Source organism: Amphiura filiformis, chromosome 2 (assembly GCF_039555335.1).
Source record: "Amphiura filiformis chromosome 2, Afil_fr2py, whole genome shotgun sequence".
NCBI classification, from domain to species: Eukaryota; Metazoa; Echinodermata; class Ophiuroidea; order Amphilepidida; family Amphiuridae; genus Amphiura; species Amphiura filiformis.
The window spans coordinates 10,070,587-10,090,146 of record NC_092629.1 but is presented as its reverse complement, the minus strand read 5'-3'; the positions used below and the strand labels follow the sequence as shown (position 1 = coordinate 10,090,146).

At 37.2% G+C, this 19,560-nt stretch overlaps 1 protein-coding gene across 1 annotated transcript; it reads right to left on the bottom strand.

The window, feature by feature from the left end:
- Positions 1–1,704: 1,704 nt before the first annotated feature.
- On the bottom strand, positions 1,705–18,935 carry LOC140145860 (uncharacterized). Its single transcript, XM_072167548.1, has 6 exons — positions 18,853–18,935; positions 11,354–11,957; positions 10,428–10,697; positions 7,107–10,051; positions 6,415–6,522; positions 1,705–6,091 (listed from the first exon to the last, which is right to left on the bottom strand). Exons 2-4 carry the CDS (start codon positions 11,937–11,939, stop codon positions 7,440–7,442), a joined length of 3,468 nt encoding a protein of 1,155 aa, XP_072023649.1. The 5' UTR covers positions 11,940–11,957; positions 18,853–18,935; the 3' UTR covers positions 1,705–6,091; positions 6,415–6,522; positions 7,107–7,439.
- Positions 18,936–19,560: the final 625 nt, after the last annotated feature.

Sequence of the window (19,560 nt, the reverse complement as noted above, 5' to 3'; positions counted from 1 at the left end):
TTTTTCCTATTTGTGATATGGATGACTTGACATTTTGATGGATGGAATTTCATCATCCACTGTTGCTCCCTCTCCTGCAGATTATCCAAGTCTTTTACCTGCAGTTGTAGAATGTCCTCATGTGATGTAATTCTTTTATACAAGATGCAGTCATCTGCAAAGAGTCGAACCGAGGAGTTCTTGATGCAGGCGAGTAGGTCATTAATAAATATGACAAACAACAACGGCCCCGGCTGCCTTGGGTACACCAGAAGTCACTTCCACTTCAGTGCTGAACTGGCCATCAACCACTACTTGTTGGGTTCTATTTGTGAGAAAGTCCGAAATCCACTCCAAGGTTGTTCCTCTACCATAATGCTCTGCTTTCATCAGCAAACGATGATGGGACACCTTATCAAATGCTTTTTCAAAATCAAGCAAGATAAGGTCTGTCTGCCCTCTTTCGTCCAAGCTTCTGGCAATATCATCAATGGTGACAATTAGTTGGGCAAGATAAAAAGATTGCAGATATATCCTTACTTCCACCATGTAAGCAGGCGCTGGCGCTTCATACCCTTAGCGCAAATTTCATTGCAAGAGAGTGGAGAGCAGCAGATGTCACTGTATACGATGGTGGAAACATTGTTGACAATGGGTGGAACGAAAACATGGAACCTAAATGGCTTGAAACGGTAATGCCTGAGGATGTCCAAGAACTATTGGTAGAGAATAACTATGAAGAACTTTCAGAAAATAGCGATTTGAGTGATCCTGAGGATTAAAACAAAGAGAAATGCATCATTGAAACCATGCATAAACGAACACTTTATAACACTGTAAGCAACACTTTCATGACTTTTGCGGCATTCTAGTTTACAAGTTGCTTTTGGGGTCTTCTTTAATACATAAAGGCAATTCTGGTAGTCGTCATTGCCGCCATTTTAAATCAGAATCTACTTTTACCACCCTGAAGTACTTCATTATAAGTTCAAAAAGTCAAAGACAACTATTACTTTTTTTCTACTTAAGTAACATTTCCTGACGCTTTTTCGTTGATATCATACTTTCCTTCAATTTTGTCGGTCATTTTGAAAAATAAGCACCCTCGCCTGTGACATCCACTTACCTTCGCATTAATAATTTGACCTAGTAATGCTGTACCTCTATCAATAACAACATCCAAAATCTGATGAAGTATACCACTTAAGTGACTAATTTAACAATATATATGCTTTTCTTTGATTATGGCGGCCATTTTGAAAAAAGCGCCCTCAGCTGTGACCTCCTGTTACCTTCATATTAATAACCTGACTTAGTAGTACATTATTGCTATCAATAAAAATCCCCAATCTGGTCAAATATGCCCTGAAGTGACTAATTCAACCATATATAGGTTTTAATTGATTTTGGCGGCCATTTTGAAAAAAGCGCCTCAGCTGTGACCTCCTGTTACCTTCATATTAATAACCTGACTTAGTAGTACATTATTGCTATCAATAAAAATCCAAAATCTGGTTAAATATGCCCTAAAGTGACTAATTTAACCATATATATTGGATTTTGGCGGCCATTTTGAAAAAAGCGCCCTCACGGAAAAGTTCTCAGGTTACAGGCTTTTTACCCAAGAAATTCTTGTTCCCCATGCAAAACTGGTCCAGATAAACCATATGAGAATTTCTTGTTCTCCAAGTGGTACTTAGCTCAGTTTTAACCTGGTCTATATGGATACTACACGTACAATGGAAAAACGTTTTTTACTTCGATTGGGATGGGCACCTGCTACGTGTCACCCAGGGCTCCCCCATGCATGGCGATAACGCCATCAGGTACAATGGTACCTTTATAATTTCCATTGTTTTTGTTAATGGTTTATCTTTAAGTATTTGCCTTTTGCCTTTATGCATATTTATACACTATACAGTATAATTATATTCATCATATGAAGGATATTGCAATTTTTCGATACAATCATAGTAATAAAATTAGTACCAAGAAATGCCTGAAACAGAATGTTAGTGCCGCTACCAGGGACGCTACTAAAAGTGAAATTCTATCCATACAACCAATGATTTATCTTTGAACAAGATTGGAGAACTTTCAAAATTTTTCTAAGATATAAAATCTGAAAGTCTGGTGCATTTACACGGGTGCAGCCCGTCACTCAGAAGACCCGGTATTCAGAAAACATTTTATGAGTAGCGGTCCTGCTACTCAGAAAGTCTATATCCGTTACACAGAAGACCCGCTATGCCCACTATTCAGAATTCTGACTAGTGGGCTGTTTTAATCATTTGAAAGAACTGAGTTAGCCCTAACCCTAGCTCTAACCCTAACCCAAACCCTAGCCTTAACTAACCCTAGCTCTAACCCTAACCCTAACCCTAGCCCTAACATTAACCCTGACCCTGAGAGCTTGGTTTTCTGAGTGGTGGGTTGTTTGAATAGAGGGTACCGGGTGTGATCCTGCGTAAAATGTTTTCTGAGTAGCGGACCTTTTGAATATAAACGGGGTTTCTGATGAGCGGGTCTTCTGGTTAGCGGGTCATTTGAAATGAAAACATGTCCGCTATTCAGAATTCTGAATAGCGGACCAAATTTTCTGAACCGTCTGACTGACGGTTGCCCCCCCCCAATTAACACATTTTTCATTAACACATAATTACATGTAGAAATCTTAACACAAAATACATTACACATATCGTCGCTGCCCGGGAAAAATCTTTATGTATTCAAACTCAAAACTTGGTCATTTTTATTTTGTATTTGTACATGAAATAATCCGATACACCATCTTAAACTGTAAACGACCAAAATAACCAACACACTTTACTATTTAAATCCTGTTAACTTTGAACAGATATTTGCATGTCATGCATGTTTATGTAACTGGGCCCACTTGTTACATGACACGATCTGGTCCATGGGGGCCAAAGGCGGCAATTTGAAACTGAGATAAAGGCAAAAATATGGAGTAAAAACAATAAAATACATAAGAAAATATACATCACAAAATCTCATAACTTTCGAACCAAGTATGCTAGAGTTTTCAGTATATGATAGCCTAATGTTACTACAAGGTAATAATTACAGTAACTCAATTTTCAAAATGCCTCCTTTGGCCCCCATGGAGCAGATCGTGTCACCAAAGATACTCAATATATCTTTGGTGTCAGTATGAGGTTTTTCATTTGCCCTTTTCAATTACACAGTGAGGTTTTTCCCACCCAGCGACGATATTCATTATTTATACACATTCATCACTACCGCTTCGGCGACGAATAACAGCCAACTATACGCGAATCTCGTAAGGCACTCCACGGAAAAGTACGGTTAGTTTATATGTGGCCACCATTCGTATGCGGTATTTACTAGTAATAATAACTATACAACGTTCCTCCAAATACCAGTTCTCATTAATTATGTTATCGTCAGGTCAGTTATTCGCAGTAAAAGCGCAGCTGAAAAACGTGAAAACTTTGAATGATGAAATTAATGAAAATATTACTACTGAAAAGTGAGATATATGTTTGTGATGGTAATACATTTTTACATTTTCTAAACATGCATAAACCTGAAAGAATGTTCTTCCTAATGTAGTTAACTTGATCATCCAAGGTCATACTATTATCTATACAATGTCATCAAGATAATTACAGTTATGTACCTGAATTTTTCAATTTGATGTTGACACTAATGCCACGGTCGTTGATTACAGCCAGACGTTGCCTTGACTCCATTTAAGGCCCATTCAGTGACTTGCTCATCCGGACGATCGTAAAAATCATCAAAATTCAGATTTTGGTACCTTTATCATTGCCGAAAGCCGTGTATTTAAGACAAAATAAGGCATTTACATGAATCTGTAATTTATATACTCTCAGTATATAAATTAGCTACATGTATTTGAATGGGGCTTCAACTTCGTCAATACTGTTGTTTTCTTCGTTTTTTTGCCAAATTTTTCATTTCAAAAATACCAAATGACAATTTGAATGACTTTATCCTTTACTTTTAAGCAATTTGTAAAGATGTTTTTTTTTACACTTACGCTGGGATCACTGAATGGAACTTTTTTAGAACATTCAAACTTTATTACATGGAAAGTTTCCATCATTCCAGGGTTAAGACCACCCTTAAGATGATCAATATCACGTGCTCTTTTTCGTATGCATGTTTGTAGGTTTCACTGAAAAAAACATTTACTAAGTAATGTTAGAAATATTCATGCTCGTGTTACTATTAGGACCAAAAAATGTATATGTCTCAGAGCGCCCGAGGCGTTCCTTTTTCTTAACGTAACCATTTTAGCCGAAACGTCAATTTCATAGATTTTTAAATGTTTTTTAATCATGACTTTCTGATATATATTTTGAAGAAAATTACTTGATTCGATTAAAGGTATAAAACAATTGATATATTATATATTTCAATAATATAAATGAACCACAATTTTATGCTGTGTACTGTGTACACTAGCAAGCAAATGATATCTTAATTCAAAATAAATCTTTAAAAAAACGCATTCCGCGTTCGTTTTTTGAAACTGCCAAGGGCTTTACATATTGTTTTTGTTTGGCCTTGTCCATAACATCATTCAAAATTAACGTTATCATTAGCGTTTTCATAACTAAGGTGAACGGAATTAACATTAACATTAATATTATCATCATCACCATTCGTAACATTTTGTGTCATTATCAGAAATTACCTTCTTGCGATGTAATTGCAATCCAAGCGTATTAAAAGATCCTTGTACGCCTTATTAAGCGTGTCAACTTTATGCTGAACTTGGATTTATGTGTGAGAACATGAGAACAGCAGAAACGTGACTTTTTTTTTATTGCCGTGGGAGCTTTTACCATAATCAATTTTATTATGGCCAGGGACAAACGATTTGCGCGGAAAAAAATAGCCAATTGCGCGGAAATGCGCGGAAATAGCAACACTGGTACGAGACAGATTAGTAAAATGGTTACATTACTGTGACGCTTCAAACAAGGCTGACAATTCAATACAGACAAACAAAAGACCATTTTTCACATTTCATAGAGAATTGCGCGGAAAAACTTGAATTTCGCGGAGCAAATGAAATTGTGCGGAGGAAGGAAAATTTCACGGCGCGTCGCACGATTTTGCGCCGCCAAAATCGTTGGACCATAATGTATGGCTTGCATTGAAGATATACTTTAATCAATTGCAAATCAATTTCATATAAATATTTTGGTTCCTGAATCAATAAGAATATCTCCATGCGTGTTAATATTTCCACAGCCATCAAGTTCCTGAAAAATATCTGAATAGCTCCGCTGATGGACGTCACATGAGTATTTTCAAAAGAACAGTCCTTGAAGTCTCTAATTCGAGGGTTCAGAACCAGAAAGCCGTAACTCACTATGACCAGCTCTCACAAAATGAGCATAAAGTTGGCCCCTTGCTTTGGGCTTCAAAAATCAATATTTCCTCGACAATGTATTTTTTTTCTATTGAATTTTGTCATGATTAATGGACTGTATCTTCTAAAGTGCTCTGATGACTTTATTTTCATTTTGTGGGAGCAGGTGATTGTGATTTCTGGCTCTCAACCCTCAAGAGGGGTCTCCGACCATGAAGTAGTCGAATGGATCAGGTTTTGGAACCTTGTCATCATGAACAGCTTGATCAGCATTTTTTTTCAATATTGGATGCAAGTTCGGTGTTTGAAACACGGTGACGTTTTAGGGCTTCTAGTTTAGGCACCACATCCAATTTGGTCCTATAGGTACCAGTTAGGTACCGATGACTCTTAACATCACTCCCTGGAGATATAATAAATTGTATCAAGCATAATAATTGCATAGTGTTATTGTTTTTCATTTAAATAAAAAACAAATGCACTGTACAAATGTTCAGGGTACAATAAAAAGTGCCATCGGTACCTCTTCGGGCACCGATAGCACTATAGGACCAAAAAGACGTGGTGCCTTACTACGAAGTTGGTCATGTTGTTTCTGGCTTCATGGTACCTTTTAAGTGTGTTGTGCATACTGTAAAAGATCCTCTGTCGACGTTAAAGCATTTACGTTATGATAGAGTTTTCTGATGACTGATGCCAGCAGTTGTACCTGTTGTCAACCTGAGAATATATAAATTGAAAATTTGAATGCCTGATTATATCTAGTGTTTTTTTTATACATTACTTATGGAAGATAATAAATTCCTACTTTAATTGACTAACAATGGTTTGTCAAGAATGATAAAACAATAATATGAAAAATAGCCAGACTTACTTTAATTTAATAATAAAAAGTATGGCACATTCAGTAGTATAAGATTGAACTAAATTACCTCGGAAACATTTGAAATTCCCTCACTAATTTTAAACAATTTTGGGTACTATATAAGCCTATAATTTAATTTTCAGAGTATACAATGTTTAATTAATCACAGTATACCTACTGATTATGATCACCGATCATCTTATCGAGTGTGTAGCCCAATCAGAAAAATGTAAAGATGTCATCTTGTGGAACGGGTACGTCATCTGGCACGCAGTTGATATGATAACTGTAATCAAAAGGAATAGAAGCCTGATATCCATATGCTTTGAAAATATTTATATTTTTTTTACTATTATTATTATTGTTGTTATTGTTGTTATTATTAATATTATTATAAGTATTATTATTATTATTATTATTATTATTATTATTATTATTATTATTATTATTATTATTATTATTATTATTATTATTCATGAGCGGTATCCAGATTGAAAAACAAGATGCCATATGACACCGTGACTTAATAATTTCATCGCATGCTAACAAATGAGTTTATGATTCAGATTGGATGGAAAATAATGATACAGTGATATAAAAAAGCATGCTCCACAGGCAGACATGCTTTCCAAATAAGGTTAGTGAGTTATGATTGTTTTTTTTCTTGAAGAGGCTAAATGACCCTAAAAATCGCAGAAAGCTTGACAAATCTGCCAAAAAATATGAACATATTGTATATTGACAATGTGCCTTCTTTTTCTCTACCATGGCAATTACATAATTTTTATTTACATAATCAAAGGATCACGCTCAAAATACTATTTTTTATATATAAAATATCTTTAGCATGAGATAAAGTCACTGACTAACCTAACTTTGAATCCTTTTTCTCGGCTCAAGTTAACAAAATCCACGAAGTCGTTCTTTCCGAGGGCAATATTCTGTAGCTCCAACCCTTTGAGTTTCAACGCATACTGTAGCTTGGCCTTGAACACCTGCCATGAGGTACTGTTGACTTCTGGTGATTGGATGTCGTAGTCAATGCCTAATACGAGTTGATTCAAATTAGGCAGTGATGCTATCACTTTGCCTGCACTCACAAGCAAGTCATCTGGATAGTGACTGTGATAGATGCACAGCGTTTTCAGAGAGGTCAGATGAACTATTGTCTTCACCAGTTGATTGTGATACTTCCTACTAAGGTCAAATCACACTAATCCATAGCTCCTGCAACCGATTGGCTCTTGCAAGATGAGATACAAGATTTGCCGTAACTTTCTCATCCATGTCGTTTCCGCTCATAAGTAACTGTAACAAGTGCGATCCAAACTCTGGAAATCTTTGTGTGAATATCTGCATTGCATCTACTGATGACCACATATGCTTTATGACGAGTCGTTCCACAGATCTTACTGATGACAATGATTCTGACAAATATTCCAGACTTCTGCCTGCTTCATTTTCTGATATATCTATTTCTCTCAAACTGGGCATTTGCTTACATGACTTGGCCAATAGCTCCGTCTGACGACCCACCATGCCGATGTTGTTAACTTTTAGCTCCGTTAAGTGCGACATCTGACCCTTCTCACTAGCCTCTAGAAATTGATCTATGTTACCGGTGATTTTGAACCCTGTGATGTCAAGCACTTCTAAATGTGTGTGTTTCAAAGCACAGATGACGGGACTGACGTTGGATTCTTCTGCAGTAGGTAAGCCTCTGTCTTGACACGCTTGCCACATCTGGATATACGTCATCAGCATTCCGGGTGTGTTGAATAATCCCTGTATGTGAGGAAGGACACTGCTGAAATATGCACGGCTTATTTCTTGCATATGGCTGTGCGGTATTTGGCTTAATCCTTGCGTGTATTGGTTATTCAATTTGGCTAACGGTCCTGTTGACATTGGTTCTGTGAACTCTCCTGGATGTAAAGTGGGTCTCAGTATGATTGATTTGATATAACCAGGTTGAGAGTACTCCAAGAAGTAACCAAGAGCCGACGCTGTGTTTGATGATATGCCAAGGAAATTTACCATACCTACAGGAAAGATATTGGCAAGTAAGCTGGAAAATCTATCCTGGCAATTGGCCTCATAGTTACAATTAAGACACAGCTCCAAAAACTGCTGTATCATCAATGTATCGTCTAGGTCGAGATCTTCTGCGTAGTATTTTTCCGCTTCTGAGGGCTCCATGAACAATTCCATTAACTGCTGCATGGCCAACGGATTTTCTTGGTCAAGATTATCACCAAGTAATATTACTTGTGGTGGTGATGAGGAAACTGTGCCCAATTCCATTAACTGCTGCATGACCAATGGATTTTCTAGGTCAAGATTATCACCATGTACAAATACTTGTGGTGGTGATGAGGAGACCGTCTCCCAAATTACTTCCACTAACATCTGTAAAATGGTTTCGGCTGCTTCAGGATTGTTGCCACATGCGAATCGTAATACTAGCTGTATACTGAGGGCATCCTGTATAGTAGTAAGTGAAAGCAGCAATGACTGATATTCTTCCGGGTCAGTGTCCGCTAGCAATGCCAGATATTCACCAGCACATTTCTCTTGCGCCGACTTATGGAAAAAAGTCAACTTTGCATCATTGATTGACCATGATTTTGCAGAAGTTTTGGATTTGCCGTCAGGTTTCGCTGGAAGTAATTTGTGACGGTGTCCACGACGCGCCTCTTCTTTAGCCACCAATCCCATCAGACGTGCTTCTTCTACTACTTCTGGGTCATAGACTTCATTGACCGAAAACACCAAACGATTTTCGGGAGGCCATAATCCTTCCAACGCCATTCTTCCTAGGTGTTGAACAAGTTTGCTGAGACCAGGTTCATCTCCGTCCACTCCATCTCCTTTCTTTGACTGCATATGCGCATACATGATGTTGAATATGGCATCATACAGCTCTCCGATTCTAGTGGGTATTTCGTCTTCATGTCCCAACCGCCAATACATACAGATTAATAAGATCATGAGAGGAACGCATGACACTTCTGCAATGATGGCATTTTGTTGCAAATACTTCAGCAGAGATTCTCTAAGCTCTTCTTTGTTTTTGAAGAATTGTCGTATGTACGTCTTGACGTCCTCCCTACTGAATCCACTAAGATCTAGGCGTGTATAAGCTGCTTGGCATGCGTTGACAATCTCAGGAACCCGCCACGGACGAGTAGTAACTACCAATCTACACGAGACCAAGATTTTTCCCGTGAGTAGCTTCACAATGCTACCGCTGTTTTCTGGATGTTTAAATAGCTCTCTATCTGACTCGTCTACAGCATCAAGTACAATGATAACTCTATCCCCTAGCTCCTCAATCTTGCTCCGAAGAAGTTCTTTGGTCATTTTTGTATCTTCTGGCAAGTTTTGTGACAAGATAGCGTCTTCAAGATCTGACGTGTGATCCACAAACTTCATATTTATGACAAATAGAAGATATATGTGAGATAAGGATGATTCGTCTTTCCCTCTGTTTGCCCAGTCGTAAGCTATCTTTGCAGTCGTGGTTGTCTTCCCGAATCCAGCTGGAGCTGATATTAAAAGCTTCGTGTAGATTTGACCTTCATCCGATTTCCTTGGGAACATTTCATGAAGTGAGCTCAGAGGAATCTTGACGGCACTGCATGGTTTGGGAAGATTGATACTCATTGATGCTTTTGTGTAAATGTCGCTCAGTTCAACGCATTCCATTCGATCGCCTGGATAAAGAGGGATTCTACACAGCGAGTTCAAGTAGTATGAACTCAGATTTTCTTGAAAATGTTGTATGGTTGAATCACTTCCTTGCCGTATTTGTCCTGCAACGTAAGACACAATATTAATATATCAAAATTAACGAAAAGGGAGGCACTACCAGTGGACACTGAAATATATTTAAATATGTAGGCTATGCAACAAAAGTGTATTAACAATACAATGCGTCGATCATTTCCATGTGAATGACTGAATGGGTCATTAATCAGTCAAGTGTATACACTTTTCATAACAAGTGGCCTTAAACCCCTCTCTTGGGTTAAATATTGTCACATCTGATATAACATTTATTCGGAAATACATCTGTTCGAACAGCAATCTAACTGGTAATTTCAGTGGCAAACATATTAAAAACCAGATATGTAGGAATGCAATCAAAACTCGACCAGCGGTTGACCGGCGGTTGATTTCATCCCTTACCTGATGGACATATTCCGTCTGCAAGATCTTGTCTGCCTACTTCCTCCAATGCGTTTGCCAACAGCTGCCTGAAATTGACGACCTGTGGTTGTCGTTGTTGCCAAGATACTAGCATATCAAACATGGCGTTGCCAATGCCTCGATCTCTTCCATCTATGCAAAAACGCTCTATTTCTGAACTTCTAAATCCGAGATGAGTTGCCAGTGATTCCCACTCTGATCCCAGGTTGTCTACAAGGAGACGCAGTTCTTTTTCGTCAATACCAATTTCTGTGAGTACAAATAGTGTATATAGTGCATGGTTACAAATGAAAGCCATAAATGTACGATCTTCTACGATAGGAAACCTGATTTTCTGGCATATTTGTAATGTTTACACAAGTAACAACTTGTACCTAAATGGAATCGGCCAAATTGTTTGCAGGTCAACAGAGCATTTCGATATAAAGTCACTTTATGGCTTTGAAATACTTCATAGAACACCATGTTAAATAGCTAAAATAGCCAATGGGGTTTCTGTCACTCTACCTCGTTATTTAAGCTTAAAATGGACAGAAACCCTTCCCAGCAGTTATTACTAATTATTATTTCAGCATTGTGGATAAAGAATAACAAAATTAAAATTTGACTGAAATCGTATTATGGCTTTACGAAGTAGTAATAAATAAATAAATAATTAAATAAATAACCCCACTTGCAAGAAGGAGGAGTCTGACCCCAAAATCGCTTTGAAAGAGACATGGGCCTATGCATACAGATGTGAACCTTTACACTGAACATTTTATTACTATTTATTATTATTAAATTCTTCATTTCTTTCAAAATCAATATGACTTCTTCAAATCAATAAAACAGGAACAAAGGAACGGTAGATAGAGTGTTCCTCGTATTTATATCAACCCATTTATCTCAATTGTTAACCATACCTTCTGAGTTATGGCTAGATTCTTCCGTTGCACCACTTGCATCCGCTGAACTCTTGACGTGTTTGACAACTTCTTCATGCTGGCTTGGTTCTCCCGTTTCATCACTTTCTTGTGCTGAACTCTTGACGTGTTTGACGAGAACTTTGACTGCATCCAGATCCTTGCCGCTGCCGACTTCCTTCTTGACCTCCGTCAGAACACCTATTTGGATTGATCCTTGTAAGACGCCAAGCTTCCAGTCTAGCTGCTCAAATCTGCTTTTGATGCTCCTTTTGTCCTTCAACTTCTTGAAGAACCCTAGTCCTTTCAGATTGTCTGTAAATGTCTTCACCTCTTCCACAAGATCCAGCATATCAGAAAGCGATTTGGCAAAGACTATCAGTTCGGGTTCGCGCTTCTGTGCGCTGACCAGCTCCTCCTGGTGGCTTTTCATTTCTGCTAGGAGTTGCAGCGTTGGTGTGAGTTGGTCTATGCGATACATGAGACGCTCGGCATACTTTTTGAAAGCTCTGATCTCCTCAACGGTTGCATGGATCAAAAGGCCAAGACCAATGATATTTTCTGCAATTCCAATAGGATCTGCCATTTCGGAGTTATTTTGAACCTGTAACAACAAAAATAAAAACAGTAAGAACAAAAAAAAACCAGACCAAGTTATATTAATCTCCCAAGATCACAGCACTTTATTTATATAGCCCCTATGAAGTTGATTATTTTATGACCCTTGTTGCACATCAACAAAATACACAATCAGGCGACATGGTGCGGGTTTAAAGGCGTGAGGAGACCTCTCCTGGTAATTATTTTAATTTAATTCCGCATCTCAATTATACTTCGAGAAGGAAGCTTCATGACACAAAATGGTTTTTTTAATCCATTTTATGTCCCGGCTCATTTTAGAATGAATTGTCATAAATTATTTGGGATTCCCTTTGTAAAGATAACGACCTGATAATTACCTAGGGTTGCTCTGTAACTACTAGGCCTATCTCATGTCTACCTAGATAAAGAATATAAACAAAGAAATGTCTCGGATAGCAATTGAATAATATTTATTAGATTTTAAGTTATCGTTTAATATTATGAGCGTATAATGCTCTCGGCCTCCCAGATAAAGGAACTTTCATCCCGCATGTTTTGTGAATTTTGTAGTCTTTCTTAACGCATAAACTGGCTGTACTACCGTGGCAGATATATGATGATTATACAGACTTGACATTTAATATGGATTTTTTCTCGCAAAATTCCAAGACTGGTCTGGAAGGTGTATGCATAAACCGCACGGGCTAAATATTAATTGGGGTGTGTCGGGAGATGGTATAAAATAATTGTTTAACAGAAAATGTGATTTCCAATGGTCTACATTATGGCGCTCATAATGTAGTGATTTAGCCTAAAATGGCGGATTTAAGGAGACTGAATTTGATTTTTTGGGGTATAAAATTCTGAATTTGAGCAACTTTATTCTAATATGTGATGCGATCAAGCAAAATCAGTCGGAACTCGGAAATATTACATTTTCAATTTGTTATAGGAGAGTAAAAAGCATCTATAAAGCTGCATTTTGCAGAAAACCCCATTAAAATTGAACATCCAGTTCCAAAGATATAAGCAATTAAAGAGTTTCCAAAACAACAGGGAGCAAAAGCAAATATTTTCTTTGTTTGGCTATATCTCAAAATCAATATTTCCTAGTTCTAACTTATTTTGCTTGATCGCATCACATAATATCAAATTTATTGAGGTTTGAGGCGATATTAACTGAACCTAAATACCAATAAGTGTTCGTCAGAACTGAAATGCACTTGTAATCTACCAGTTTTGAAAGTGGGAGGAGCTTATAATATGGCTCTTAAAAGTGGTACGCACTCAGAAAGTTTGAATGGTCCCCTGGAGCCAAATGTTATAAACTTACTGTACACAAAGAAACAGCATGAGTTCATTGGAAAACCAGGAATCCTGACAGTTGATTTTGTATCGTAAGTTTATAACATTTGACCCCAGGGGTGCCATTCAAACCTTCTGAGTACATACCACTTTTAAGAGCCCTATTTTAAGCTCCTCCCTTGTTCAAAAAATTGGTACATTACAAAAGTATTTCAGATGTGATGAATGGCAATTAATTGCTGGCATAGTTTAAGAAATATCACTTCAAAACCCTATGAATTTTATAATAACAGCATAATGTTGCATAAAGTCCGAAATTGTGGATATATGTCCCACACAAAGTTCAAATCTAGCCTCCCTAAATCCGCCATTTTAGGCAAATTCCCTACATTAATAGCACCATAATGTAAACTTATGGAAAGCACATTTTCTATCAAACAACTACAACTATTTTACACCATCTCCCGACACACCGCAATTAATATTTAGCCCGTTCAGTTTATGCAGACTCCGTCCAGACCAGTCTTGGAATTTTGCAAAAAAATATTCCATATTTAAATGTCAAATCTGTATATAACTTGTATTTTATTTTATCTGTTATTGTGGCATATTTGTAATGTTTACACAATTCACAACTTGTACCGAAATGGAATCGGCCAAATATGTTGTGTTGTAGGTTAACCGAGCAATTTCGACATAAAGCCAAATTATGGCTTTAAATCCCCCATAGAACTCCATGTTATACAGCCAAAATAGCCAGTGGGTTTCTTTTACTTTATTACCTTGGTATTTATGCTTAACATGGACAGAAACCCTTCCCAGCAGTTATTACTAATATTATTTCAGCATTTTGGGTAAAGAATAACAAAATTCAAATTTGACATAAATTGTACATTATGGCAACTTGTGTACGTGGTATATATACATGTAGTAGACCCTTGACACCGGACGTAACCTGCATTAAGGAAGTTATTAGTGTTCTCAATTTGTCATTTGTCATTCCAAATAATGCGTGTAGATCAGTGGAGTATAATCGCATTGTGCCGAATAAGGTAGACTTAAGGTATCAAAGCCTAGCAGAACAAAATTCTACATTTATCGATTACTTTATTTTGCACAGTAGTTTTAGTTTTAGTGTTTTTAAGACGAGTTACCCCAAAACACATCGGCAGGTAGTGACTGGCCGCCGAGTGCGAATATGTATTTATTTTGGAAGGTTCGTGTTTGTCTTAAATTTTGGGGCGTTTTTCCAAAATTTGATATTTTTGGTGATATTTCAAAAAGCGACATGCAAAAGACAACTCTTTGGGCACATACTTTGTTATTGCTATTGCACTTCTTTTCCACATACCTACCATTCGCTTTGGTGATTTACTAATATTATATATTTTGTGACTGCAATTGGGCGTTTTCAATGCATTTTAAGCTTATCATGAAATTAAAAATAAATATCTGGTCACGCTCCTTTTAGAATTTTTACCTGATCGTCGGCTTTTGCAGGCAACAGAATGCAGATTGGCTCACAATACAAGCTGTATCAAAATGATTGGTACCCGTTAGTATCCATTGATAATGGATGAGTCTGCACATAAAAATTCAACACATGATCCACATAATTTATAGATAAATTGTATAACAAGTCATAAACTATATATTCTGGACCTTTCAAGAGTATCCAATGTTAGATTTGAAAGATGCGGGCTGTTCAATAAACATCCAAATTAATGGGTACCAATCATTCTGATACATCCTGTAGATGTCGTATTCCTCTATGTGGGTCACTTGATGAAAAAATTACTTTGAATTCCTTGTAACAACACACAAATTTTCGTCTGGAAACGGGGTTTCGGACTTAATTATGGAACAGCTCTAGTCTTCGGCGCTGTATCAAATCTCATAAAAAGGCCACGACTGGCGAGTATGTTTTTATGTTTCCCGCCCGAGAGTTTGTGTCTACCTCTATACTCTACTTCTTTGGAAACGTTGACCATTCTTTGTATAATGCCCTGCTATGACCTTGATATGTACACTTGATTGGGTACTGTTAAAGCATCCACTTTAGCACCTGGTCAGTAGATAATCCTACAGGGATACAGTATAGTTTAACTTTTGAGTGAACACGGTGAAAGACCCATTATTGAGGCTCGGCTATTAAAAGCACAGGTCCTTTGCGTGTATAGTACAAAATTATAAATAACAGAATAATAGAATGTTGTACCTAAAATACTAACTGCGTTCTGCATTATGTATGTATTTATTTATTTAGGCCTATGCCTATTTATTTATTTGTTTGTTTATTTACTGTCTTATTTATTTATTTGGTAGATTAGTAAGTAATTAATAATATTCCATGATTCATCGGTTTATTATTGATTGTTGATAACTTGAAAACTTGATTGATTGATCGATTGATAGCCATTTCACACATTATTCCTAGTTTACATACTGCAGTTACTGTCCGTTTTCCTATACACAATACACAGTGCTCTTACCATTGACGCGTGACCTCTACAAAAAGCGTATGTTAGAAGTATGAGGATTTGCCTAGTTAACGTCGCTGTGTGAAAAATAACCGGCCAATATTAAAAGTACTCTTCTAAAATTCTAGAAAATATAGTTTTGTAACATGTCCTAAATTTTTAGCTTATTTAGATGTTTGGAAATATTCGTACTTTGGTGTTTTAGGAAGGATATGTAAACGACAGATAACACCAAAAATATGAAGAAATTATTTCCAAACCGTGTTAAGTCTGCAAACCACCATGCTTCTCATTTTCAAGAACGCTGGTTAACAATAAGCAGATTTTTGTCTCATTTCGTAAACAAAAGCCCACACAGAATTGTTCTCTATCGTTCGCTTTATAATCGTTTACCCAACTGAAACTATAATACCAGCTCATTGCTCCATTATACATGTAAAGCAGAAACATATGTTGTGTGTATTTAACCAGAGAAGATATGATTTAATCAGTTGAGCTGTTTTCAATGAGTGTTATTTTTGGTTTAATAGCTTTTAATGGGGTTTAAGTCCTGCAAAGGTCGTGGTGAATTCTACTGTAGACATGACTGCATCATGATAGGCCCCTATGGAACGTCTATTTATTTTGAATTGCATCGTACATTAGATAAAGAGGGCTATACGTATTGATTTATTCTATTCAGCAATATCAAGGATTACTATCAAACTTCTTGCAGCTAATAGTTACTTGGCTCAGTGGTAATGCACTAAGTTTTACAACAGGGAGGTCCCGGGTTCGATTCCCAGCTCTGCCTGGGTTTTTTTAAGGCTGGGAAAAATGCAATTTCTGAACTGCTAACTTATTTGGCGCGCGATCTGAGCTGGTCCTTTTCTGATGGCTGTGTCTCTTACAGACACACTCCCTCTGGAATCCAAACCAGGTCCCCCCCCCATTACACATCCCATAAGCGTTCGCATATGAGTTGACCTCAATGTTTATCAACAAAGGCAAGGCACTGGTATATCGATATGCTTGAAGGAACCATATGCAACCACTACACTGTTCATTAGCTTTATTGTGATGCGGCGGGAGTTTTGAAAACACGAGCCCTGAACAAAATATGATGTGCGCGCATACTGCCAGGGAAAAAAACAATGGAAATTGTGATGATGCGTGCGCATACTGCCAGGCATTGACGTCAGAAGTCAACTCATGTGATAGTTCCACATTATCTTTGTATAATAGTTTCAAATGCTCATTCATCTTACACTCTCCCCATTTTTGAATGTTGGGAGACTGTAATGTAGAAATGATGACGATTTTGTCCAAACCAACATGCAATAGGGGAGCGGGGAAGGATGTTGGCCAATTAAGGGGCTGTGCAATAATTATGAGCCCTGGGGGGGGTATAATGGGTGGGGGGGGTAGACATTTTGGCGAGCCAGAAACGGGGGGCAAACAATTTTTGGCAAGCCGAGAGGGGGGGCAATTAAGCGATTTTTGGCACACATTCATGGGACGCCTTTTAAATAAAACGCGCTAAAAGGCTTAGGAAAACGCTACAGAAACACTTAAATATGCAAGGGGGGGGGGGCAAGCGATTTTGGCGAGCCATTCGGAAATTTTACCCCCCCCCCCCCGGGGCTCATAATTATTGCACAAGCCCTAATGCCCTGGAGTGGCAACATTTTTCGCCAGGATTGTAGTTCCGTTATAAGAGAAACTCTAGCTTATGCTAGAACGGTTTTAATTATGCTTACTACATTTTAGCGGCTTGTGGCTTCTTCTCTTCCTTCTTATGCCCGTGTATTATTTACTATCCGGGTATTGTATTTACCACATATCGTGGCCAAACGGCCAAATTACATGCAAAATTACAATTCGAGCATACATATTAAAACATTAATTAAACAAATTGAACACTTTAGGAACTTTAAAAGACATCAAAAACAAATTTTGACAAAATATTGACTTTGACCAATATTGCACAGGTATTGAAAAACATCAAAATATACTAAATTTCAAAACATGTCAAAAATATTATAACAACTGCACCAGACTATAAAAAACGGCATTCGTGGCACTGAATAACAATCCCAAAAGGAGATTACTTATTTACAAGATCAACAAAATATGGGAAAGGGCTCAGCCGAAAGCGCTCGATCTTGGCCCAGAATTGGGAAAAATTGTGGGTGTTACGATAATTGTGACCATGCCTCCGAGGTCTCTTAGGAGGGATTAATGACTGTGTTCACTCATAATCATCATTTTTAGGCAGCCCTTCAGCAATATACAGCGACTATATTGATAAATACGTTTTTATAAATACGCACGTGACCCATGGGCACGATATACCAAGACCAGCAAGCGTGACCAAATCCTCATGCATTTACCACTATAGAGAAAAGGATATAACTCTCGTCAAATGTAAGTATTAGTTGAATAGCAAAAATATTAAACAGGGGGGGGGATTCCGAATTTGTAATATGTTATCAAAAACAACATTTTGAAAAATTATGCTGCACAGTAGTCTCATGTTCAGATGTTGTTTCGCCTTTGCATTCAAATTTATTTGAACTGCCTACAAGCTGTTATGGCAGCGCGGAGGTGGTCACGTGCGTACTGTATTTATAAAAACGTATTTATAAATATAGTCGAAGCATACTGTTCAGCCAAACCTACGACATTGCTCCACCCTCCTATCAGACATGGAGTCAGGTTTACAGCTAAGCAGCGCATCATGACTGCAATCTCCTCCCAGGATTGTTTCACTACAGGCTCTCATTTGAATAGACTCTAGTTATTTAGATTGTCTAACTGAAATGCTAGAAAATAAAGAAAGAAAGAAAGAAAGAAAGAACGAAAGAACGAAAGAAAGAAAGAAAGAAGGAAAGAAGGAAAGAAGAAAAGAAGAAAAGAAGGAAAGAAGAAAAGAAGAAAAGAAGGAAAGAAAGAAAGAAAGATACATCGAACGTCTCGAAAATAATCCCAACCATCAAACTAACACGCCTGCAGGTTTTACCACAGAAAGTAAAATACATATAATACATGATAAATGTAAGACAGTACTTTAAAGAGAGACTTCAGTCGGAAATATCCTAAATAAGACCCGAACACTTACTCCTAGAATCCTCTCTAGACCCTAATACTAACCTTAGTCTTCGAAGTCACACTTTCTACTTCATTCTTTCTGGAGGATAGATCCTACAATTAGTGCAAAATCCATTTATTCCTACTTCCAACAATGAACAACAACAAATGCATGTTGACGCATCCTGTTTGATAGTGATTGCATTCTACAAAGGCCTACCGGTGCCAACTAGAATCAAACACTGCAGAGTGTCAAAAAAAAAAGACGTGGAAATGTAGCATAAATTTAAAAAAATAAAATATTAGGGGGCCTATGTGTTATTTCTGATTCTCCGATTTTGACAAAATATTATACTAACAATATTTACAATATTTTAAAAATGTTGTTGTAGCATGTTTTTGTTTTTCATAGGCCTAAATCTTTTTTAAAAAACATTCGATGACCTTTAACCCGACATTTAAATGTTATCAAAACGTTTTTGACCAAATGCAAAACACGTTTCCGTTTGTAACGTTTTAAACAGTTTTTTGTTTGTTGGCTGGGACGGGATCCCGCAGGATACCAATCTGAGCTACTTTCGACAAAATGTTGAATGCATTTACACGCGAATATCTTCTGAACTATTGAATCAATTCAGGTCAAAATTCCACATGAAGTTACACATTTGTATATATCAAATTTCTAAAACAAACATAGAGCAAGTTGTCCTGAAATTAAAAGTGTCTTTAGTTTTGAAATAATTTTACAAAATGTTCCAAAAATGTTGGTCA